This window comes from Mercenaria mercenaria, chromosome 12, assembly GCF_021730395.1.
Source record: "Mercenaria mercenaria strain notata chromosome 12, MADL_Memer_1, whole genome shotgun sequence".
NCBI lineage: Eukaryota > Metazoa > Mollusca > Bivalvia > Venerida > Veneridae > Mercenaria > Mercenaria mercenaria.
Genome location: NC_069372.1, coordinates 31,664,571 through 31,690,650, shown reverse-complemented (window position 1 = coordinate 31,690,650; position 26,080 = coordinate 31,664,571). Strand labels below are relative to the sequence as shown.

Below are 26,080 nucleotides of genomic sequence, written 5' to 3'. Positions count from 1 at the left end.
ACCCCTTCTTCTGAAGACTTGATTGCACTGAGGGAACACAAATAAAAGACCAAGTAAAACTTAATAAAATGCATACAATCCATCCCGGCTATCAGTAAACAGACGAGCAAGCATACATAGACATTGAACCAACATTGGATATTGGCATTGCGATATCGGCAACCTAAAGCCAAAGTGCAACAGATGTAGAAACTATGTTTGTGGTAGACATCATAGCAACATTGAATATATTGAACTGTATTAAAATTTGATTATCATGTAACTGGGGCTTGGTTTGTAATCTTTAAAACCAACACTGTCGATTTCAAACTCTCGTTTATTCTGTCTATATCGACAAAGTCTAAAGTAAATGATAACATCTATTTTACAAATTGTTCAACATCAACATATAAAATTACAAATTGTATCAATATCAGTATTCAAAAGACAATACAAATTATGATATAATTTCATGAAAAGAATAAATAATTCTTACCAGGATCACTTCAAAAATATCTAAACAGAGATTGGTGTAGCATATGATAGTATACATAGACAGTACTGCAAAAAAAGTACAGTCTTACTTGTACAGAACAAACAAGTGAAGTGCCCAGATAATAGAAAGGTACTGAAAAATCATTTAATTGTAGGGCCATGAAATTTCGTGGTTTCATTCAAACCGGCAATTTCATGGGGATATGAATTCGTGGATTTTAACTTTCAAACGTAAAATGAATGGGAATTTTACTTGTTGGGATTAAATTTCGTTGATTGATTCAACCACAAAATCCACGAAAGTATTCAAGTTTAAACTCGGAATATAGGTGGTGATGAGGTGTTTAAGGGAGTGCAACAATCCACATTACTCACGACCCCTAACCCACCCCCTCTCAATTTAAAAAAAAAATATTTTTGTACCTTAGTATTGGAGTGCATGAACTAGGTAAGTAGGTCAAAGGTCAAGGTTTCAGCAAGGTTGAATCTGTCCATCATATTTTGTGTCCAGAGCATTACTTAACAAACATTTAAGGTATTGACTTCAAATTTGGCATATGGGTAGGTGGCAGTGAGATGATGTGCAGAGTGCATGAACTTGGTTCATAGGTCAAAGGTCAAGCTCACAAGTTAAGTTAAAATCTGTCCTTTGTATTTGTGTTTAGAGCAACACATAGAAGGGAATAAAGGTGGATGGTGATGAAATGATTTGAAGAGTTTGTTTGTTTGTTTTGGGTTTAACGCCGTTTTTCAACAGTATTTCAGTCATGTAACGGCGGGCAGTTAACCTAACCAGTGTTCCTGGATTCTGTACCAGTGCAAACCTGTTCTCCCCAAGTAACTGCCAACTTCCCCACATGAATCAGAGGTGGAGGACTAATGGGATTTAAAGAGTACAAGAATCGACAATACTAGCCCCTCCTACACAGTACACACATTAAACAGTACACACATTAAGCCCCTCCTGAAAAGTTTATTTTCATTTTTTTTTTTGTGCCCAAGTATTCCATCACTGCTTCCACACAAAACCCCAAAAACCCCAGACACCACCATATTACGTCCCAGCTGTCCCATTTTACTTCCTCCTTCCTGGTGTATACCCCACTTTGCAGAGCTCTTGTTTTGAATTCATGTTGCATCAGAGCTGAATCAGATAACAATAATTTTTGAAAAATGGCAATAACTTTCTTATTTCTGAAGGAGGCGAGGTCTTATTTTGTTAGATCATTTCCTGTTTGATGAATATGGTTTTGAATCAAAATGTGACAAGAAGCTGTTCTGAAATTTTTGGTGTGGAGAGCAAAATCATCTTTTAACCATTTAAATATATTTAATAAAAGAGAAAATACACAGCTCATATTGCGCAATTTCCACACCATTTGTACTCTGCTTTAATGGAATCGTGGCACTCTTGGTGAATGATTCGCACACAAAAAATAGACGTGTTTCTTGAACGACTAATGAACGGCTAATATAGTCTGAAACTAGTTGGAGTAAATAAAATTACAGTCATTTACATTAGATGTTTAGTCATTTATTTCACTTTTCCTTCTTATGGTTTAAATTTCATTTTTGTCCATGTTTCGTTATTTATGGTATGTCCACAGTTCCTGGGGAGAGTCCAGAATACAACACAAGATTCTACTCTATACTCTACTACAACGACTGTCAAGGGCGGGAGGCGCTCTCAGAATTTGTAGGGGCATTCGCGCATGCGCATTTAACATTAACAAATGTCCATGTTTCGTTATTTATAGTATGTCCACAGTTCCTGGGGAGAGTCCAGAACACAACACAAGATTCTACTCTATACTCTTTACTACAACGACTGACAAGGGCGGGAGGCACTCTCAGAATTTGTAGGGGCATTCACGCATGCGCATTTAACATTAACAAATGTAACGTCCCCTTTGTTTTGAAGAAAATCAACATTAACAAATTATGACAAATAAAACAGAAAAAATCATATTAAACAGAATACTGAAAATGTAGTATTAATATATATGTGTAATGTCAAGAAATTGTTATAAATCAAGGATAATGTTCCTAACATAGTAACTAGAGTAAATTATAAGAAAAATAAAGTTGAAACAGTTTCTATGCATGTTCTATGTATCCAATGCAGTTTCTCGACTCAGAGAGTTAAACTTTATCATCAATGATGATTGTTTATTTGATCTTACACTACCCAATCACTACTTGGGAAAGCTCTGAGTGACTTTCTCACACTCCGACCAGATCGTGTTGCATAGTTGAGTGCATCTCAAGATTTTTCCTTGATGCTGGACAAAGCGGTATCAGGGATTCCCAAAGGGGAACTATTGTGGGTGTTATTTTTGTGCAAATCCCTTGCATTATTTGATTTACACTTTCTAATGAACATGCGATTGCGCCTGTAGCTCACGTCATCGGACGCCTGAAATTTGTATGACCTTTTGTTGTGCTGCTCAAGCACTTTCCCTGGTTCCCATTTTTCTTGCGGGGTTTTCTGAAATGTGATTTCCCCCGAAGGGAGTGATCATGTGGATCTGTCATAATAAAATATTGCTTGTTGTTTGTGCATACCCTTACAGAAGAAAAAGGCCTGCTGCGTACTCTTGCTGTGTACATACAGCGTATATGATGCGTACATGATGTGTACTGAAATCAATAGTACGCAGGATATACACCACACATACACCGATAGTACGTTTGTAGTACACTTTTGACATGCAAATGAGCTCTGCCGCGTACTACTTGCTGCGTACATGCTGTGGACTACATAGTACACAGGATGTACGCTGGAGGAATTTAGTATGCGGGAAATAGTACGCAGCATGTACGCGGCACATACACTTTTCACATGCAAATGAGCTTGCGGTGTACTACCCCTGCGGCGTACATGCTGTGTACTCCTGCAGCGTACATGCTGTGTACTCCTGCGGCGTACATGCTGTGTACTCCTGGCCCGAGTCCTGTGGCGTACATGCTGTGTACTCCTGCTGCATACATGCTGTGTACTCGTGTGGCGAAACTGCTGTGATAATGTAAATTCCTTACCCCACCAACTTTCGTATGCAAATGCTGATCATTTGGACAGAAAAAAAACAGAAAAAAGATAAGTGACATGCATCAATAAGTATTTACCCTTACCAAAATAATGTAGATTGATGTTATCAAATAAATTAGTATGCTTTTCTCCATCCACTTTTCAATGAAATAAATCAATTTTTGTAGCATGTAATTTGGTAAACATTTGAAGAAAATGGCGTAACTGCATCAAGGGGAAACAACTTTAATGCAACTAAATATAAGTGTTATGATTTATTATAGACGATGTGTGCGTAGTATGTATTTATTTTGATTAAAATCCATCTGAGAACAATCTAGGACTGGAATTATATAAGCATTTATACACTTTTACGTCCGTAAAAGTAGCGCACCAAAAAATTTTGGATTGATTTTTTCCAATGGGGCGAGCGCAATTAGCCAAAAACGTTCTGAAAATATATGAGCGGCAAATCCGATGAATAACTTTTTAATTTGGTGAGGCCTTAATGAGTTAACATAATGAGCATTAAAGCCTTTATAAAACATGATAGAATGGTGTTTTGCTTAAGAGTATTCAAATAACAGTGAGAGCTATTAATTCTTCTGATTGAGGCATTATTTGGTAATTATTTCATGTATTACAAAATGTAATGCAACAAAGTTCAAATAAGGCTTTTCAATTATCCAAGTTAGAAAGCTCCAGGATTAATTCAAAATGAAAAAGAATATATTTTTACACTGCATGCAAGGTGCAGCTCAGAAATCACTAAGATGTAAGCTTCACAAATGAACATTGCAAATAGTTTGGCAAATTTTCATTGTTCAGAATACCGGTAATCTGAACTATTCTATGCTATTAAGATAAAAGTTACACGGAAATCAAGTTCTTGCTTCCAAAAAAAAAAAAAAAATGTACAAATCCTTCCTGCATGAAGTGTACTTCAGACTTTTACCTAAAAAATTCAAAGTATAAACACCAAAAGAAAATGAACAAGTCCCTCCCGCATATATGAAGTTTACTTCCGACTTTAACTTATAAAAAAAAAACTAAGTATAAATGCCAAAAGAAATTGTACAAGTCTTTCCCGCGTATATGAAGTGTACTGCACAAATTTCAAAGTATCTGCGGTGTACATGCAGTGTACTGCTTTCTTGTACAAGTCCCTCCTGCGTACATGCAGTGTACTCCTTAAATTTTCAGAGTCTGTGCTGCGTACTTGAAGTGTACTAGTGACCTCCTGCGTACATGCTGTGTACTCGTCGAAATAGTACGCGGCATGTACGCGGCATGCGGTGTATGTAAAATGTACTCCTCTGGCGTACTACTGTGTTCGCGGCATATACACAGCAAATACGCAGCATGTACGCCACAGAGGCTTGCTTCTGTAAGGGTATTTTCCCGAGCTTTCTTTGCATTGACAGGCTTTGGAGATAACTGTTCATGGGTCACTGGGAGAATTGATCTTGACCTACGTCCTTGTAAGAGTTGGCTTGGGCTATAACCAAGGGCAGGTAATGGGGAATTTCTGTTCGAGAAGGGGCAAGTAGGGGCCACAGTTAACATCCCTTGCTTTTTGCAGTGTGCGTTTTGCAAATTTAAGGTATATCTCACTCAGTCCATTTGAACTTTGGTGATGCGGGCTTGATGCGACATGCGTAAAATGCTAGTCTCAATTGCTAAATGGCTCAAATGTGAATTGTGGTCCATTGTCAGATTGAAGTTGTTCAGGTATGCTAAACCGACTGAAGTGTACCTTAATTTGCAAATCACCGTGTTACTTTTGGTGTCTGGTATAACTCGATTTCGAAGAATCTGCATAATGCCCATACAGTAATTAGTTACTGTTTGTTATCAAATACGAAAATGTCACATGTTACGTTTTGCCACGGCCTCAGGGGCACCTCATGGGGAAGGAGTGGCTCTTTTGGGTTTGCAGGGTGGTATTTCTCACATAACGAGCATGCTTGCAAGTATTTTAATATTTGATTATTCATACCTGGCCAGAACATGATATCTCTGGCATGCCACGTTGCTTGGTGGCAGCACTGATGGCTGTTATCTCGGACAGCTTTTATCATGTCAAAGCATTCTGACCTTGGAATGATACCCTTTTGCCCTTTAAATATTAGGCCATTTGCCGCAGACTTTACCCTCGTACTGGATAGTCATTTTATAACATCACTTCTGATTGGTTCTCGGTATGATTTCTCACCATTCATTGCAGCTCTAATGTATTTCTGCAGTAAATCACTATACAGTGTACAGATAAACAAACACCACAGTAACATAATGCCTCCGAAATGAAATTATATTACTCCAAGTAACGGGTGTTACATAATAATGTTTCTATACCAAATAATGAATTTTGAACACAGTTTCAATCATTGTTTTATTTTAATATGTTTATCCAGGGTATTAAAAAGGTTGACACAGTGCATTAATATTGAAATCTGTCTTAGGCTAGTTCAACTGAGTGAAGCTCAGTGTGAGCTGTTGGGGTCACTGTTGTCATCATCGAGTCTGGACTCATTGCTTTGTAGCTCAATTAGTCCTGAATCTTTTACAAAATCGCTATATATATAGGGTTAGGGTTATATATGCCACACCCACTTGCAGCCATGTTTTTAATCCCCCGCCATGGCGGAGGGATTATAGGAATGGTCTGCGTCCGTCCTTCCGTCCGTCCGTCCTTCCGTTCGTAACACTTTCGTGTCCGCTCCATATCTCCTAAACCCCTTGAAGGATTTTCATCAAACTTGGGTCAAATGATCACCTTATCAAGACGATGTGCAGAACCCATGAGTCAGCCATACCACTTCAAGGTCAAGGTCACAACTCAGGGTCAAAGGTTTGAGCCTTCCATTTTGTGTCCACTCTATCTCTTAAACCCCTGGAAGGAATTTTATAAAACTTGGGTCAAATGATCACCTCATCAAGACGATGTGCAGAACCCATGAGTCAGTCATGCCGGCTCAAGGTCAAGGTCACAACTTAGGGTCAAAGGTTTGAGCCTTCCATTTTGTGTTCGCTCTATATCTCCTAAACCCCTTGAAGGATTTTCATCAAACTTGGGTCAAACGATCACCTCATCAAGGCGATGTGCAGAACTTATGAGTCAGCCATGTCGGCTCAAGGTCAAGGTCACAACTGAAGGGCAAAGGTTTGAGCCTTCCATTTCGTGTCCGCTCTATATCTCCTAAACCCCTTGAAGGAATTTTATAAAACTTGGGTCAAATGATTACCTCATCAGAACGATGTGCAGAAATTATGAGTCAACTATGCCAGCTCAAGGTCAAAGTCACAACTAAGGGTCGAAGATTTGAGCCTTCCATTTGCTGTCCACTCTGTATCTCCTAAACCCCTTGAAAGATTTTCATCAAACTTGGGTCAAATGATCACCTCATCAAGAACTCATGAGTCAGCTATGTCAACTCAAGGTCAAGGTCACAACTGAAGGTCAAAGGTTTCAGCTCTGTATCTCCTAAACCCCTTGAAGGATTTTCATGAAACTTGGGTCAAATGATCACCTCATCAAGACGTTGTGCAGAATTCATGAGTCAGCCATGTCAGTTCAAGGTCAAGGTCACAGCTAAAATCAAAGGTTTACCCTTTCACTATCCATAGCAGTGGTGGGGGATTTAGCTGTCTTTCAGACTGCCTTGTTAGACAAATCAAAATAATCTTAATAATCGTGTTAGAGGGTCACACAAGGACAGTTTGTGTGAAATCATTTTTACATCTGGCCAACAGTTTCATACAAGAATTTTTTTTAAGTTTCTATTATATACATATATTATATACATATGTATACCACCTCCTGGAATTCATTGAAACTTCATGGGAAGCTTTATTCCAAGAGGAGATACGCATATTTTCTTCATGTTCTGGTAGAATGATTTTAACTGAGTTATTGCCCTTTTCACTGAGTTTATTGCCCTTTAGTATTCAATATAGTATACTAAAGAACCATTTCTTGTTCGGAATATTCCTCAGCAACCACTATTTAGAAGTCATCAGAACTTCATGGGAAGCTTTACTTCCAAGAGGAGATGCGCTTATTGTCTTCATGTTCTGGGTTGGATGATTTTGACTGAGTTATTGTCCTTAAATTATTCAACATTAGTAAACTATAGCGCCAGACTGGTTGAGGTATTTCTGTTTTAATGCCTCTTTAAATTGTTCTTTTAATATGCAGTAATCATATTTCAGGGAGCATCCATTGGTTTTTATGCCCCCTCACAGTTATGTGGGGGGCATATAGCTTTACTGCTGTCTGTACGTACATATGTTCTATGTCTTACCCCTCCCGCAGTATTAGCCTGATTTGCTTCAAACTTTCACAGATGAACATGCTTAGATGTGCAGATGACAAAAAGGAAAGGAATTTTTTCTGTGAATATTTTTATCGCAGTTATGGCCCTTTGATAGTTTTGCTATATAGAATATTGACAAAATTCTAAGCCTGATTTGCTTCAAACTTTCACAGATGAACATGCTAGATGTGCAGATGACCAAACAAGGAAGGATTTTTTTCTGTGGCTATTTTTACCACAGTTATGGCCCTTTGATAGTTTTGCAATAGTCTTGTGTGTCCAACTTCTCCCGAACTATTGACCAGATTTGCTTCAAACTTTCAAAGATGAACAAGTTGATGTGCAGATGACCATACAGGAAGGAATGTTCCTTTGAGTATTTTTATAGTTTTTATGCCCCCACTTTTGGGGGGGGGGAGCATATAGATTTGCCCTTGTCCGTCCGTCCGTCCTTCCGAGAATGTTGTGTTGCGCCTAGCTCCAAAAGTATTTGACGTAGAGTCACAAAACTTTACAGGAATGTTGGTCAGCATGTGTAGTTGTGCACCTGGGGTTTCGCATCCGGATTCATTCAGTCATGTAGGAGTTACGGCCCCTGACTTAGTAAAAAATTGGTCATTTTAATGTTGTGTCGCGCATAGCTCCAAAAGTATTTGACCTAGTCACCAAAGTTTACAGGAATGTTGGTCAGCATGTGCAGTTGTGCATCAGGGGTTTCACGTCCGGATTCATTTAGTCGTGTAGGAGTTATGGCCCCTGACTTAGTTAAAAACTGATCATTTTAATGTTGTGTCGTTCGTATCTCCAAAAGTATTTGACCTAGAGTCACCAAAGTTTACAGGAATGTTGGTCAGCATGTGCAGTTGTGCACCTGGGGTTTCTACATTAGACCTGGTGTATGTACGCAATGGTATACAGCAGCCAAGAACTTCATGCCTGATACTTCTCAGACCACAGCATAGTCATCGTTGAGTTCAAGCAACATTAAAATGCGGTGATGGACAGGTATCTAAAAATCTCAAGAAAGCATATATGTTTATATGTACATTATATATGGTTATTTTTTTGCATTTTTCTTTAAATAGCAACATATTGTTTTCCCAAAGTTGATCTGTGTCCTTTATCATGTAGTGGGGGCATCTGTGTCCCATGGACACATTTCTAGTTGCTATATAGAGGATGGCACAATATGTTGGGCATTCATGTCCTATGCACACAATTCTAGTTTTATTTTCTATGAAAGGGTGCTGGACCCGAGCGGCTTGTTTCTGGCTCAGACGATTTCACACTGTTTCTATGGTCACCAGAGAAAGATAAGAAACCGGTAGCAAGAATGACGGGACACCAGCAACTTATAAATGATGTACGGTTCTCTCCAGACACTCGGTTACTTGCTAGTGCTTCATTTGATAAATCAGTAAAACTATGGGATGGACGAACAGGGAAGTAAGTTGAAGAACCGAGATTAACATTTCCTTACATACTTAATTGCTAGATAAGTTTTAGTAGCTGTTGAAGATTCCTTACATAACTAACTGTTAAATAGGTTTTAGTAACTGTTGAAGAACTGAGATTAAAGATTAACACTTTCTTTCATACCTAACTGTTAGATAATTTTAGTAACTATTGAAGAACTGAGATAAACACTTCCTTTCATACCTAACAGTTAGCTAAGTTTTAGCAGCTGTTGAAGAACTGAGATTAACATTTCCTTTTATACCTAAGTGTAAGGTAAGTTTTAGTAGCTGTTGAAGAACTGAGATTAACATTTCCTTTTATACCTAAGTGTAAGGTAAGTTTTAGTAGCTGTTGAAGAACTGAGATTAACATTTCCTTTTATACCTAAGTGTAAGGTAAGTTTTAGTAGCTGTTGAAGAACTGAGATTAACATTTCCTTTTATACCTAAGTGTAAGGTAAGTTTTAGTAGCTGTTGAAGAACTGAGATTAACATTTCCTTTTATACCTAACTGCTAGATAAGTTTTAGTAGCTGTTGAAGAACTGAGATTAACATTTCCTTTTATACCTAACTGCTAGACAAGTTTTAGTAGCTGTTGAAGAACTGAGATTAACATTTCCTTTTATACCCAACTGCTAGATAAGTTTTAGTAGCTGTTGAAGAACTGAGATTAACATTTCCTTACATACCTACCGGTAACTGTAAGATAGGTTTTAGTAACTGTTGAAGAACTGAGATTAAAGATTAACACTTTCTTTCATACCTAACTGTTAGATAATTTTAGTAACTATTAAAGAACTGAGATTAACACTTCCTTTCATACCTAACAGTTAGCTATGTTTTAGCAGCTGTTGAACAAATGATATTAACATTTCCTTTCATACCTAAGTGCAAGATAAGTTTTAGTAGCTGTTGAAGAATTGAGATTAATATTTCCTTACATACCTAACAGTAAGGTAAGTTTTAGCAACTGTTGAAGAACCTGAGATTAACATTTCCTTACATACCTTACTGTTAGTTAAGTTTAAGTAAATTCTTGCATACTCACAACTGTCTTTACACAAATGAGAGGTGGAGTGATTAAAAAAAACAGCTGTTCATTTGTTGTCCTTGTGTCTTTAGAGTATGATAAGCAACTTCTCCATTAAAACCTGACCAGAGAATTGAGTTGGAGCAAAGATAAATTTTTAGCAATCCTATTTGAGCAAACCAATTTAAGTCAGAACTGATCCAAAGCAATTGTTTTAATAGGTTGATTTAAAATAATCTAGAAAGGCCTACTGTGTTTGTATATAAGTGCCCGATGTATACATTGTTAGAAATGTGAATACATCGTAGATGTTAGTCTATACATGAGCTTTAGTTTGTAACTTTATGATATTCTAAAAATAGGGCTGTTTTTAGCTCATCTGATTTTTAAAAAAAAAATGATGAGTTATTGTCATCACTTGATTGGTGTCGGCGTCGGCGTCTGCGTCAGCGTTGCCTGGTTAAGTTTTATGTTTAGGTCAGCTTTTCTCCTAAACTATCAAAGGTATTGCTTTGAAACTTGGAACACTTGTTCACCATCAATAGCTGACCCTGTACAGCAAGATACATAACTCCATCCTGCTTTTTGCAAGAATTATGGCCCCTTTTGGACTTTGAAAATATCAGATTTCTTGGTTAAGTTTTATGTTTAGGTCAACTTTTCTCCTGAACTATCAAAGCTATTGCTTTGAAACTTGCAACACTTGTTCACCATCATAAGCTGACCCTGTACATCAAGAATTGTAACTCTGTCATGCTTTTTTCAAGAATTATTGCCCCTTTTGGACTTAGAAAATCAGATTTCTTGGTTAAGTTTTATGTTTAGGCAAGCTTTTCTCCTAAACTATCAAAGCTATTGCTTTGAAACTTGCAAGACTTTCTCACCATCAGAAGATGACCCTGTTCAGCAAGAAACATAACTCCATTCTGCTTTTTGCAAGATTTATGGCCCCTTTTGTACTTAGAAAATATCGGATTTCTTGGTTAAGTTTTATGTTTAGGTCAACTTTTCTCCTAAACTATCAAAGCTATTGCTTTGAAACTTGCAACACTTGTTCACCATCATAAGCTGACCCTGTACATCAAGAAACATAACTCCATCCTGCTTTTTGCAAGAATTATTGCCTCTTTTGGACTTAAAAAATCAGTTTTCTTGGGTAAGTTTTATGTTTAGGTCAGCTTTTCTCCTAAACTATCAAAGCTATTGCTTTAAAACTTGCAACACTTGTTCACCATCATAAGCTGACCATGTACATCAAGAAACATAACTCCATCCTGCTTTTTGCAAGATTAATGGCCCCTTTTGGACTTAGAAAATATCAGATTTTTTGGTTAAGTTTTATGTTTAGGTCAACTTTTTCTCTTAAACTATCAAAGCTATTGCTTTGAAACTTGCAACACTTGTTCATCATCATAAGCTGACCCTGTACATCAAGAAACATAACTCCATCCTGCTTTTTGCAATAATTATTGCCCCTTTTGGACTTAGAAAATCAGTTTTCTTGGTTGAGTATTATGTTTAAGTCAGCTTTTCTCATAAACTATCAAAGCTATTGCTTTAAAACTTGCAACAGCTTTTCACCATCATAAGTGGACGCTGTACTTCAAGAAACATAACTCTATCCTGCTTTTTGCAAGAATGATGGCCCTTTTTAGACTTAGAAAATCATGGGTAGGACAATATTTCTATTATACAAAAAAATCAGATGAGCATCAGCACCCACAAGGTGGTGCTCTTGTTTAACCCTTACCCTTACTAAATTTCTATAATGAACTTGTCCATATTTTAATTTGGACAGTACCATTAACTGTTAAAAGAGGTGCTTATCAAATAGATACTGACTGAACGGCAAACGGTGCAGATCATGATCAGACTGCACGGATGGTCAGGCTGATCTCGGTTTGCACTGGTCACAAAGGCAGAATCACTTGCCGCCAGCATGCTAAAGGTTAACATACATCAGCATTGTCAGCATAATCAAAGATTTTTGTAGGATTGATTTAAAACTTTAATAAACCCTTTATGCCTGTGTACTCCTTTTTGGTAACTTTAGCATAATTATCTTTGAAAACTAACTATGACTAGGACTTGCTTCTCTCTCAAACAAAATTTCCATTGGTCAGTCAGCTTCAAGCAAATAAAGTTGGATTGTAATTATTTTTAGACAGTGAAAAATATCTACTTATTTTAAACAATATACTAATGTCATTTAGTAGTTAATGGACTACTCCTACTTATTTCCTTAATCTGATAATACCCGAAGCAACTTCTTTCATGTACATTGTTACGTCAAAGGCTATCAATTGCTTGAATACTGAAGGTAACAGAAAAACAAACCAGCAACTATTATCAATAACAAAATTTATTTTGAAAAGTAACAATTCAAATACCTTTAAAATGTTAACTAGCCGTAAAGTCAAATCTTACATGCAAAAATAGTCCAAATCCTGTCCTGGTCAAATTTAAATCCAATCCGTATTAATTTCAAATACTTCACACAATCCAAACTGAATTTAGTATATCCAAAGAATCCTCTCTTTAAAGATGAGTTTTTGAATCCACAATGTTACTGGAAAGAGGTTAAATGTTTAATATCAAAACTGGTAATATTTTGTTATTAAGAAATACAGAAAAGTTTTTCAATAAGATTTTGCTTAGGTTCTACCTATCCTCAAACAGATTCCTATTTAAATCATCATTGAAGATTCCAGCACTTTTGTGTATCACTTAGAATAAAAAAGATTCCAGAAAAAACCCCCAGAATAACCCAGACTTCAAAATAATGTTAACACCCTGTTAATATCAGTATTTGTGATGGAACCTTCTGTAAAACAATAGAATGTAAAAAACTTATTGACATACATGATGTCTCATAACTAGTACAGGCCCTACAGTAAACAGTGTCATCAATTTAGAGAAAATAATAAAGTGATGCACAATGGGGAATGACATGTACATGAATTAAAAAAACTATTTCAGATTTTTGACAACATTGCGTGGGCATGTGAGTCGTGTATACCAGGTGTCATGGTCGGCAGATAGCAGACTGTTATGTAGTGGCAGCTCAGATTCCACATTGAAAGTGTGGGAAGTGAAATCTAAAAAACTTCTGTTTGATCTTCCTGGACATGCTGATGAGGTATAGTCTTTTTAGCCCACCATCATCAGATGTTCAAATCACTCTGCGTCCGTGGTCCATCCGTCCGTCTGTCCGTCCGTTAACAATTTCTCGTTATCGCATCTCCTCAGAAACTACTGGGGGGGGGGGGGGGGGGGAATTTTGACCAAACTTTGTCAGAATGATGTATTGGTACCCTAGTTGTGTCCCCCTGAAAATCAGACTGGTTCAACAATTTTTGAGTGAGTAATGGCCCTTTGTTTATTTTCATAATTTACATAGATTTATATAGGGAAAAACTTTGAAACACTTCTTGTTCAAAACCACAGGGTCTAGGCCTTTGATATTTTGTATGTGACATCACCTAGTGGTCCTCTATTAATATTGTTCAAATTATTCCCCTAGGGTGAAATATAACCCCACCCTAGGGGTTACATGATTTACATAGACTTATATATGGAAAAAGTTTGAAAAACCTCTTGTCCAAACCACAAAGCCTAGAGCTTTGATGTTTGTAATGTAGCATCATCTAGTGGTTCTCTACCAAGTTTGTTCAAATTATCCCCTAGGGTCAAATATGGCCCCGCCCCGGGGGTCACATGGTTATATAGGGAAAAACTTTTTAATTCTTCTTGTCCATAACCTACAACATTCAAATTTAGACCACATGTATAGTTTTGAGTGGCAAGATGAACCTTGACATGAGTTGACCTTGATCTTGACCTAGTGACCTACTTTCACATTTCTGTAGCTACAGCCTTCAAATTTGGACCACATGCATAGATTTGTGTACCAAAACAAACTTTGACCTTGACATTGACATAGTGACCTACTTTCACATTTTTGAAGTACAGGCTTCAGATTTGCATAGTTTTGTGTTCCGAAATGAAATTTGACTTTAATTTTGACCTAGTGACCTACTTTTACATTTCTCAAGCTACAGCCTTCAATTTTGACTACTTGCATAGTTTTATGTACCGAAACGAACTTTGATCTTGAGATTGACCTAGTGACCTACTTTCACATTTCTGAAGCTACATGCTTCAAATTTGGAACACTTGGATAGTTTTGTGTTCTGAATTGAAATTTGACCTTTATTTTTACCTAGTACCTACTTTCACATTTCTCAAGCTACAGTCTTCAAATTTGAAGCACTTGCATAGTCTTGTGTACCAAAATGAACTTTGACCTTGAAATTGATCTAGTGACCTACTTTCACTTTTCTCAAGCTACAGCTTTCAAATTTGGATCACATGCATAGACCACATGCACAGTTTTGTGTACTGAAATGAACTTTGACCTTGATTTTGACCTTGAGCTAGTCTTGAAATTTGGAACATTCAAAAATGGCTCACTGGTGGGCGCCAAGATCACTCTGTGATCTCTTGTTTATTGTGAAAGAGATATAGCTGCCCTATGATCTTCTTTGACATGTATTTAGGTAAAATGTCTTTTGTCTTTGTGAAAGGGATATCTCAGTCCTTTAATCTTCTTTGACATGCTGATACAGTTATATGGTGAAGTGTCTTTTGTCAGTGTAAAAGGAAGATAACTTCTCTTTGATATTTATTAGCACACTTTAAAGGGACCTTACTTCTCTTTGATATTCCTTGGCAAGCTGATGATGTTTTTATGCACCCCGTACCATTTCAAAGAAGAGGGATGTCTATCCAACTTCAAAGAAAAGGGAGTATATTGTTTTGCGCAATGTTTGTCCCATCAGTAACTAGAGATACATTGGATCTACAGTCAAACTTCATGGATAATTGCCTGCTGTTACTTGATGACTATTGTTTTTGGTGTCTGCTGTTCTAAGGTTTAAGGTCACACTGACCTCGAGATTTAAAACAGTTTCAAATCATTAACTTAAGAATGCTTTCCGGCCAGGATGTTTTAATTTGAATCCCTATTGTTTAGGGAGTCAGTAGGTCAAATATATTTATACCCCACTCACCCCTTTGACACAGAGGGTTGTATCGTTTTGCTCATTGTTTGCCTGTGACTAGGTTGGTAGTCCATTTGGTGTCTGATCAGTAACTAGAGATTACTTGGTCTTACAATCATCAAACTTCATAGGATGATTATTTGTGGTCAGTAGATGAACCCTATTAATTTTAGGATCAGTAGGTCAAAGGTAAAGGTTACAGTGACTTGAGACAGAAAACAGCTTCCACACAATAACTAAAGCACAAAACTTACAATAATTATTGTCAAACTTCATAGGATGATTGCTGTGGTCAGTAGAAGAATCCTGTTGCTTCGGGGGTCTGTAGGTCAAAGGTCAAGGTCACAGTGACATTGAGACTGAAAAAGGTTTTTGCTCAGGGAGTAATAAAAGCTTTGCCCTATGGTTTTAAAACTTGATAGGATGATTGCCTGTGGTCAGTAGATGACAACATTTGCTTTAGGGGGTCAGTAGGCCAAAAGTTCTGGTCACATTGACCTTGAGATTAAAAATGGTTTCTGTTCAGTAACTTAAGAATGCTTGGGCCTACTGCCTTTAAACTTCATAGGATGAATGTGTATGGTCATAGGCCAAAAGTCAAACACTGTGACCTTGAGACTTAAAATTGGTTTCTGCACATTAAGTAAAGAACACTGGCCTATAGTTGTCAAATTCCATAGGATGATTGCCTGTGGTTAGTAAAAGAATCATATTGCTTTGGGTGTTAGTAGGTCTAAAGTCAAGGTCACAGGGTCCACTAGGTTGAAAACAATTTTACTCAGTAACTAAAAAACACATTGACCTACAGTTGTCAAACTTTAATGGATGATTGCCTGTGATTAGTAAATGGCCCTTCAGTAGGTCAAAAGTCAAGGTCACAGTGACCTCTAGACTTTCAGCTCAATAATTAAAGAATGCTTTATTATTATGATGTTTAGCTGTATGACCCCTCATGTTTTTGAGATTATTTGGACAAAGGTCAAGGTCACAGCATACAATATTACATATCCACTTGCCTCAGACAGGCCATTATGGGGGACATATATGTGCTTTACAAACAGTGTTCGTTCGATAAGAATTTGACTTGCGGCCCACAGACTTTGCAGGCATATTGCCTGTGAGCAGTAGATGATCCCTATTGATTTATGAGACAAAGGTCAAGGTCATAACTGTTGTATAAAATTTATTTCCACTCAATAACTTAAGAATGCTTTGGCCTATGATCCTCAAACTTCATATGAACTAATGGCTAATGGCTTTTTATGACCCATATAGATTTTGAAGTGAATGGGTCAAAGGTAAAGGTCATACTAAAAGTAATTGTTAATACAAAAACAGTTTCTGCTTAATCTCTTATTTTAAGCTTGACTATTCAAAGAATTCAATGTTGAACTTGCCCTGTTGCTGTTGCATTCAAATTAAAAGTTTTATGGCAAGCCGCTCAGTTTCACCTTAACTGCTGCCCTTACTATTATCCAGCTTCATATAATGGTTAACCTTGGTATGGGTGCTATAGCAACAAAACTCATTCCAGCAGGAGAATGATTACTTGGCAATAGTTTAAAACTTGTCCTTTGCCAAAATTAAACAAATGTTATTCATGTTTTATAAAAATCGTCTAAGATTATATAATTATGCCACTTTCATTGCTGGGCTATAGTCTTTTTAATGACATTGTTCTTTTTGACATTATCAAATGAAAGTATTTATGCCCCTTGGCATATAGCAATTCAATTTGTCTATCCGTCTGTCTATTTGTCTGTCCGAGCTCACATTTGCATACTTAGGTGGCTATAGGAACAATAGGTAACTGTACTTTTTCTTTGATGTCATTCATTCCATAAGGCTTTTATGTGGCTATTTTTCTCTTACATGGCTAAAAGAACAATAGAGAGAACAAAAGAGTAGCCACATAAGTATCCATATGTAGGAACGTCAGTTTGAACCAGATTGCCTATAGCCCACATTAATGACCTGATTTAGTTCATACTCACACTCAACAACCCTTGTGGCAAGACCTACAAACTGATCTATATATAAATTACCTTGACCCTCATGACCTTCACCTTCAAATTTTAATTAACAAAATTTTTGGTCCTACAGCCCTCAAAAAAGACCCAATTTAGTTCATGCTCACACTTAACAAACGTTAAGGCAAGACCTACAAACTGACCTTTATCTTAATCATGTGTACAAACCAGATCGCCTACATCCCACATCAGTGAACAGATTTAGTTTATACTCACACTCAACAATCCTTGTGGCAAGACTTACAAACTGACCAATATTTATGACCTTGACCTTCATCCGTACAAACCTGATGGCCTGCAGCCCACATTAACCAACATTCCTTGTAGCAAGACCTACAAACTGACCCTCATATGACCTTCAAGCTTAAAACCTTAATAAACAACCTTTTTGGTCCTACAGCCCACATAAATGATACAATTTAGTTCATATGCACACTCAATAATTGTGGCAAGACCTATATGTAAGTTACCTTGACCTTTGCATTATCTTCACCTTAAACTTAAAACCTCAAAAAACAACTTCTTTGGCCATATACTCAGGGGCATGATTTTGCATTTTAAAAACGCAGCTCCTTGTTTAGGCAATGAAATTAATTAGTATGTAAAGTTTTACAAACTGACACCACAGTTACAGAATATCATTGTTGTTTTATCTAAAATATTTACAGGTATATGCGGTAGACTGGAGTCCAGATGGACAGAGGGTTGTTAGTGGTGGAAAAGACAAGGTTCTGAAAATGTAAGTTCATCTTATCAGTTATATGATGAGGGGAAGTACACACTTTTAAGGCACCAAAGCTATTGCGATACTCCCGGCATTGACATCATGTTGGACGCCTTGCTAAAAGTTCATTCAGCTCAACCACGAAATTAAGTCCCAACGAACAAATTATGCCCACAGTAATGTAAATTGTACTCAATGTCGGCAAAAGAGACACCATAACCGTCCGATCTGGTCCATAGTTGTGTGCATGTGGCAGTACTGACCTGCAGCTTTCATGTAGTTTATGGAGGCTCCATCAACAATAAATATATAGGTATGCGTCGGAACAAAACCGACTACTTCATTCAGACATTTACCCGTGGTTTGTTTACGACATGCTCGTCAAATTAAAAGTAGATACTAGTAGATACTAAAAATAGAAGTTTGACATAGCGTCACATGCCAACCGCACTATGTTGCGATTGTTACTTGAATTTTTTCTGCCCCGCTCTGCAATGTTTATATTTACTGACATGTAGTAAACTACTACTACTTTGGGACTGTTAAATATTATAATTTAATTGCTAGATTTGCATTCGATGCATTATTACCCAATTCACATTACACGTTTCTCAGCAGGAAATAACACATGCACAAGTTACAATTACAAGCAGCTGGTAACTTTAGATGCAGACGCGCATTCATATTGCAAACAAAACAGTTGGATGAAAGCAGTTGTGTGCTAAATCATAAAACTCTTCTGTGCCATGTTAATATCAAATGAATGACAAAGGTGTCATAGCCCTTGATTCATTTTGGTGAAATTATGCCCCTATTTGTACTCGGCCCTTTTTAGCTCATTTAAACTTGTTTCAGGGTGAGATATTAGTAGAGATAAAATTAATGGTCCTGCTTCCATTATCCTGCTGAACATTTTTACTTAAACATCTCTTGTGAAACTACTGGTCAGAATTACACCATACTTATTCAGTAGCATCCTGGCATTGATCAATTTGATCAGCTTGTCCCCTTTTAGGGGCTTCCAGAGATAAAGATAGAACAAGAGCTCCGCCTTGCGGGTGTAGATGCTCGTCAGATCTTTTTGTCTCTGTATAATAGAAATATTGTCCTACCCATGTGTTTTTATGATATTTTCTAAGTCCAAAAGGGGCCATGCAGGATGGAGTTATGTTTCTTGCTGTACAGAGTCAGCTTATGATGATGAACAAGTGTTGCAAGTTTTAAAGCAATAGCTTTGATAGTTTAGGAGAAAAGTTGACCTTAACATAAAACTTAACCTGGCAACCCTGACGCTGACCAAGTGATGACAATAACTCATCTTTTTTTTTTCTCCAAAAAATCAGAAGAGCTAAAAACGGTTCTTTTCTGTCATTCTGTCATGCTTTTATGGAAAAGTTACTTAGGAAAGCTTATACACACCGTTCTGACATGTTTATCTTTTTATCACTCAAATTACTGCTTACAGATTGTAATGTGCAAAACATTTGCTATAAATACTGTGTTGGACTGTATTTATTTTGTATTTAAATACAAATCAGCCCTTAAGTAGATCACCATATTGGAGCTCTAAGAAAAAATAATGGTATAAAAGCTTCATCTGTTACAGAAGAATTGTGGTGACAGTGATTACTCTGTAAACAGAGGTTTAAGATTATTGTAAGCTAATGTTACAATTGATTTTTATTTCAGATGGAGAAAGTGAAGGGGAATAGACTTTTGTAGATGCAATAAAGGCCCGGATGTTACTACGCTGAACTTTCAGTTTACATCAACTTATTTTACAGTCAGCATCTGAAAGCTGTTAAATGACTTTAGTTCTGGTGGTGTGACTTCAAATGCAAATAACAAACATACAAACGGCAAAATTGAGAATAATTTGTACCATGTCAAAAACTGAAACATTGAAATAGTCTTGTCATTTTCAGCTGGCATTTTTGAGATGACACAACCTGTTATGTGACTACATTGTTTGTCAACCTTTTTGGCTTCAAGACCCTCTAGATAATTTGATAGCCACCACTTTCAAACTTTACACAATGATTACTAGCCACTAGAGGAAGATCCCTGTTGTTTTTTGGATCAGTGGTTGAAAGTTCAAGATCCCGGGTACCCAAACTAACTTGGTTTCCAGACTGTAAGTCGGAAAGTCTAACGACAACAGTTCTCAAACTTAACACAAACTTTCCATTAGTGGAAGATGCCTATTGTTCCTTTGAGTCACTCAGGCACCAACTCTATCTTGAACAATTTTTAGAGATACATCTCTTTTTTTTGGACTTAATTTTTTCACATTTTGTACATGTAAGACAATAAATATGACTCCAATGAAGAAACTTGAAGTAGCTTCTTTTTGGCAAAAGTCATTTGAGACAAGACTTTAAAGATGTAGGACTCGCTTTCAGTGATAGCTTTAGTTCAGTATGAAAAGGCACTCTGAATACAAGAAACTCTGAATTCTGAAACAGGGACAATTTTGCAAGGTCACAAAGGAATAATTCTGCATAATATTTTCTAAGCAGGCGTGAAAATCTCTCCAGTGTGTTTGTAATTTATATGTGGGCAAATTAATAAACAAGAAGGCCATGGTGGCCCTATATCGCTCACCAGTGTTGATTTGGCCTACTGACCAAGTTTTTAAAAACACATGACCCAGTTTCAAACTTGACCTAGAGATCATCAAGACAAACATTCTGACCAAGTTTCATAAAGACAGAGTCACAACTGTGGCTTCTAAGAGTGTTAACAAATTTTTCCATTGATTTGACCTAGTGACCTAGTTTTTGACCCCACATGACCCAGATTTGAACTTGACCTAGAGATCATCAATACATACATTCAGACCAGTTCTCATGAGTTTCAAACTTAAATTTGATTTGACCAGGTGACCTAGTTTTTGACCCCACAAGGCAAATGTTGACGACACCGGACAATGACCGTGAGCACTTTGTGCTCTGGTGAGCTAAAATTGTCTTAATAAATGGTGAAAATAAGAAACTGAAGTTAAATTATGATATGATCTGTTGTTGTACATGCATTTTTAATAGAATTAATAGTGAACATGTGAAAAAGGATTAATCATCTTAATTAAACAAGAGCTGTTTGTAAGACAGCGCGCTCCACTATTCGGCGATTTGACTGTAAAATGAATATATGTCTCAATAAGAGACCTCTACTTTAAAAGGAAGATACACCAAGGGGCATAATTCTGTCAAGAACACTAATTAGAGTTACCACACATGCAGATGATGATGGTAAAGATATATTTTGAGTTTCAAGTCATTATCTTATATAGTACCAAATTTATATCCAGAAAACGAAGTTTGTCAAAAGATTTAAGTATGAAAGGGGCATAATTTGGTCAGAAATACAAATCTGAAACTGAAACTGCTTTATTTGATTAAACGCCTAATTTTACACATAGTATATTCACTGGCGTTGTACATTGAATTATACCTGATTTATATAGCGCCCAAGGCACTTTACATAGTTCAAATGCAGCCACACAGGGCGCATAATTCATCCTCTACTAGTACAGACACAGAGCGGTCTGACCAGAGGGACAGAGTGAGACAAAACCCCCACGACAGAGAGATCAGAAATCAGATACAGGCTTATCCGGCTAACTTAGCCTAGCTCGTTTCGAATAGACAGCCTGGTTCTTTAACGTGCCCAGTGTATAGCACTGATACACGCAAGGATTGCCTGGGTTCCTGACCAGTACACCTCTAGTTGGGTGGGAAACACTGAAAAGCGTTTCTGAAAATTCCCGAGTAGCTGTCGGGGATCGAACCCCGACCTCAGGATTGGAAGGCCAGTGTGCAAACCACTGAGCTATCCGTCCACCCATAAATCAGAGTTATGGGGATTGTTACCACACATGCAGATGATGATTAAGATACATTTTAAGTTTCAAGTCTTTATCTTACATTGTACTAAAGTTATATCCAGAAAGCAAAATTGCCAAAAAACTTTTAAGTATGAAAGGGGCATAATTCTGTCAAAAATACAATTAGAGTTAGGGGATTGTAATCACATATGCATATGATCATTATAAAGAAATATTTTAATTTCAAGTCATTATCTTTAAAGTACCAAAGATATGTCTATAAACGAAGCTTTCGAAAAAATTTAACATGAAAATAATTCCAAGTATAACAACTTTGTGACCTTGACCTTGGGTATAATGGGCCCAGCCCCTGCACATAATTTGTTTGTATGCTGCACAATGTTTATTTGAACTTACAATAAGATATAAGCAATAGTAACAAAGATATGAGAAAAAAAATTAAGGTTGCCAAAAAACTTTAACCTTAAAAATAACCTAAGTATAACACCTTGGTGACCTTGACCTTGGGTATAATGGGCCCAGCCCCTGCACATACTTTGTTTGTATGCTGGACAATGTTTCTGTCAACTTGCAGTAAGTTATAAGCAATAGTAACAAAGATATGACAGAAAAACAAAGGTTGCCGAAAAAACTTAAACCAAGAAAGCTCATGCCGACGCTGGGGTGAGTAGAATAACCGCCCCCACCCCCTTATTCTCCGAATAGTGGAGCTAACAACCAGTTATCAGATTATGCACGTTTCCTGATTTATAGGAGCTTAGTCTATTCATAACTCCATGACATTTTATTAATGAGAGAAAGAGAAAGTGGTCTGATTTCACAATGCTACATGCCAAATATCTCGGCATGATTTTTTGTTAGAGGACCTCTTCACAATGCTACATGCCAAATATCGCAGCATCAGGCCAAGGTTTTAGACTGTTTTTCCAATATAAATCTGTGCAAAAGAAGTGACCCCTGTGTGTGGTTTCAATTTCGGCTCCAAGGGCATGAAGAACAAACTTGGTAGAAGACTAAACAGTGCTACATTCCAAACACCTAAACTCTGGGCCTTATAGTTTTGGAATAGATGATTGTTGAAGTTTATCTTTTTGGTTGCCTAGGCAACCAGAATTTTGCATGGATTTTTTAAACAAGAGGGCCAGGATGGCCCTAGTTCGCTCCTGAGTAACACACCATAACAGTGTAAACATGTTTTACCTAGTGATTTCATGGAAACAAATATTCTGACTAATTTTCATTAAGATTGGACCAAAAAATGTGGCCTCTTGAGTGTAAACAAGCATTTTCTTTGATTTGACCTAGTGACCTAGTTTTTTACCCCACATGACCCAGATTTGAATTTGTCAAAAATTTCATGAAACCAAACATTCTGACAAAGTTTCGGGAAAATTGGAGCAAAAAAGTGGCCTCTAGAGTGTGTACAAGCTTTTCCTTTGATTTGACCTAGTGACCTAGTTTCTGACCCCACGTGACCCAGATTTAAAATCATCCAAGACTTTGTGAGAAACATTCTGACCAAGTTTTATGAAGATAGAATCAAAAATGTGCCCCCTAGGGTGTAAACCAGCTTATTTTTAGCTCACCTGTCACGAAGTGACAAGGTGAGCTTTTGTGATCGCGCAGCGTCCGTCGTTCGTGCATCTGTGCGTGCGTAAACTTTTCCTTGTGACATCTCTAGAGGTCACAGTTTTCATGGGATCTTTATGAAAATGGGTCAGAATGTTCATCTTGATGATATCTAGGTCAAGTTCGAAACTGGGTCACATGCGGTCAAGAACTAGGTCAGTAGGTCTAAAAATAGAAAAACCTTGTGACCTCTCTAGAGGCCATATATTTCATAAGATCTTCATGAAAATTGGTCAGAACATTCATCTTGATGATATCTAGGTCAAGTTCGAAACTGGGTCATGTGCCATCAAAAACTAGGTCAGTAGGTCAAATAATAGAAAAACCTTGTGACCTCTCTAAAGGCCATATTTTTCATGGGATCTGTATGAAAGTTGGTCTGAATGTTCATCTTGATGATACCTAGGTCTAGTTCGAAACTGGGTCACGTGCGGTCAAAAACTAGGTCAGTAGGTCTAAAAATAGAAAAACCTTGTGACCTCTCTAGAGGCCACATATTTCATGAGATCTTCATGAAAATTTGTCAGAATGTTCACCTTGATGATATCTAGGTCAAGTTCGAAAGTGGGTCACGTGCCATCAAAAACTAGGTCAGTAGGTCAAATAATAGAAAAACCTTGTGACCTCTCTAAAGGCCATATGTTTCATGGGATCTGTATGTAAGTTGGTCTGAATGTTCATCTTGATGATGTCTAGGTCAAGTTCGAAAATGGGTCACGTGCCTTCAAAAACTAGGTCAGTAGGTCAAATAATAGAAAAACCTTGTGACCTCTCTAGAGGCCATATTTTTCATGGGATCTGTATGAAAGTTGGTCTGAATGTTCATCTTGATGATATCTAGGTCAAGTTCGAAACAGGGTCATGTGCGGTCAAAAACTAGGTCTGTAGGTCTAAAAATAGAAAAACCTTGTGACCTCTCTAGAGGCCATACTTGTGAATGGATCTCCATAAAAATTGGTCAGAATGTTCATCTTATGATATCTAGGTCAAGTTCGAAACTGGGTCATGTGCCTTCAAAAAGTAGGTCAGTAGGTCAAATAATGAAACAAGAGGACCATGATGGTCCTGAATCGCTCACCTCTTCCCACATGACCCAGTTTTGAGTAAGATGTTGTTTTTTCTATTGTTTGACATAGTGACCTAGTTTTGAACTTGACCTAGATATTATCAAGATAAAAATTGTGACCAATTTTCATGCAGATCCATTGAAAAATATGGTCTCTAGAGAGGTCACAAGGTTTTTCTATTATTTGACCTATTGACCTAGTTTTTGAAGGTACGTGACCCTGTTTTGAACTTATCTAGATATCATCAAGGTGAACATTCTCACTAATTTTCATGAAGATCTCATGAAAAATATGGCCTCTAGAGATGTCACAAGGTTTTTCTATTTTTAGCTCACATGTCACAAAGTGACAGTGTGAGCTTCTGTGATCGCGCAGCCTCCGTCGTCCGTCTGTGCGTGCGTCTGTCCGTCCGTGCGTAAACTTTTGCTTGTGACCTCTCTAGAGGTCACATTTTTCATGGGATCTTTATGAAAGTTGGTCAGAATGTTCATGTTGATGACATCTAGGTCAAGTTCGAAACTGGGTCACGTGCGGTCAAAAACTAGGTCAGTAGGTCTAAAAATAGAAAAACCTTGTGACCTCTCTAGGGGCCATATTTATCACAAGATCTTCATGAAAATTGGTCAGAATGTTTACCTTGATGATATCTAGGTCAAGTTCGAAACTGGGTCACGTGCCTTCAAAAACTAGGTCAGTAGGTCAAATAATAGAAAAACCTTGTGACCTCTCTAGAGGCCATATTTTTCATGGGATCTGTATGAAAGTTGGTCTGAATAATCATCTTGATGATATCTAAGTCAAGTTTGAAACTGGGTCAGCTGCGGTCAAAAACTAGGTCATTAGGTCTAAAAATAGAAAAACCTTGAGACCTGTCTAGAGGCCATACTTTTGAATGGATCTTCATGAAAATCAGTCAGAATGTTCCCCTTGATGATATCTAGGTCAAGTTTGAAACTGGGTCACGTGCCATCAATAACTAGGTCAGTAGGTCAAATAATGAAAAAACCTTGTGACCTCTCTGGAGGCCATATTTTTCATGGGATCTGTATGAAGGTTGGTTTGAATGTTCCTCTTTATGATATCTAGGTCAGGTTCAAAACTGGGTCACATGAGCTCAAAAACTAGGTCACTATGTCAAATAATAGAAAAAAAACGACGTCATACTCAGTTCAAAACTGGGTCATGTTGGGACAGGTGAGGGATTCAGGACCATCATGGTCCGCTTGTTATACCTACTGGCCTAGTTTTTGACCACACGTGACCCAGTTTTGAAACTGACCTAGATATCATCAAGGTGAACATTCAGATCAATTTTCATGAAGATCCATTGAAAAATATGGCCTCTAGAGAGGTCAAAAGATTTTTATAATTTTAGACCTACTGACCTAGTTTTTGACCGCAGTTGACCCAGTTT

At 37.3% G+C, this 26,080-nt stretch overlaps 1 protein-coding gene across 2 annotated transcripts in view; it reads left to right on the top strand.

The window, feature by feature from the left end:
• Positions 1 to 20,083, top strand: part of LOC123533603 (notchless protein homolog 1-like) — a 154,669-nt gene extending 134,586 nt beyond the window's left edge. For both annotated transcript variants that reach the window (XM_045315317.2, XM_045315319.2), the window contains exons 10-13: positions 9,062 to 9,264; positions 13,286 to 13,445; positions 18,068 to 18,138; positions 19,813 to 20,083. In XM_045315317.2, coding sequence (XP_045171252.2) covers positions 9,062 to 9,264; positions 13,286 to 13,445; positions 18,068 to 18,138; positions 19,813 to 19,825 — 447 coding nt within the window. In that variant the 3' untranslated portion in view covers positions 19,826 to 20,083. The remainder of the gene's footprint in view (positions 1 to 9,061; positions 9,265 to 13,285; positions 13,446 to 18,067; positions 18,139 to 19,812) is intronic.
• Positions 20,084 to 26,080: the final 5,997 nt, after the last annotated feature.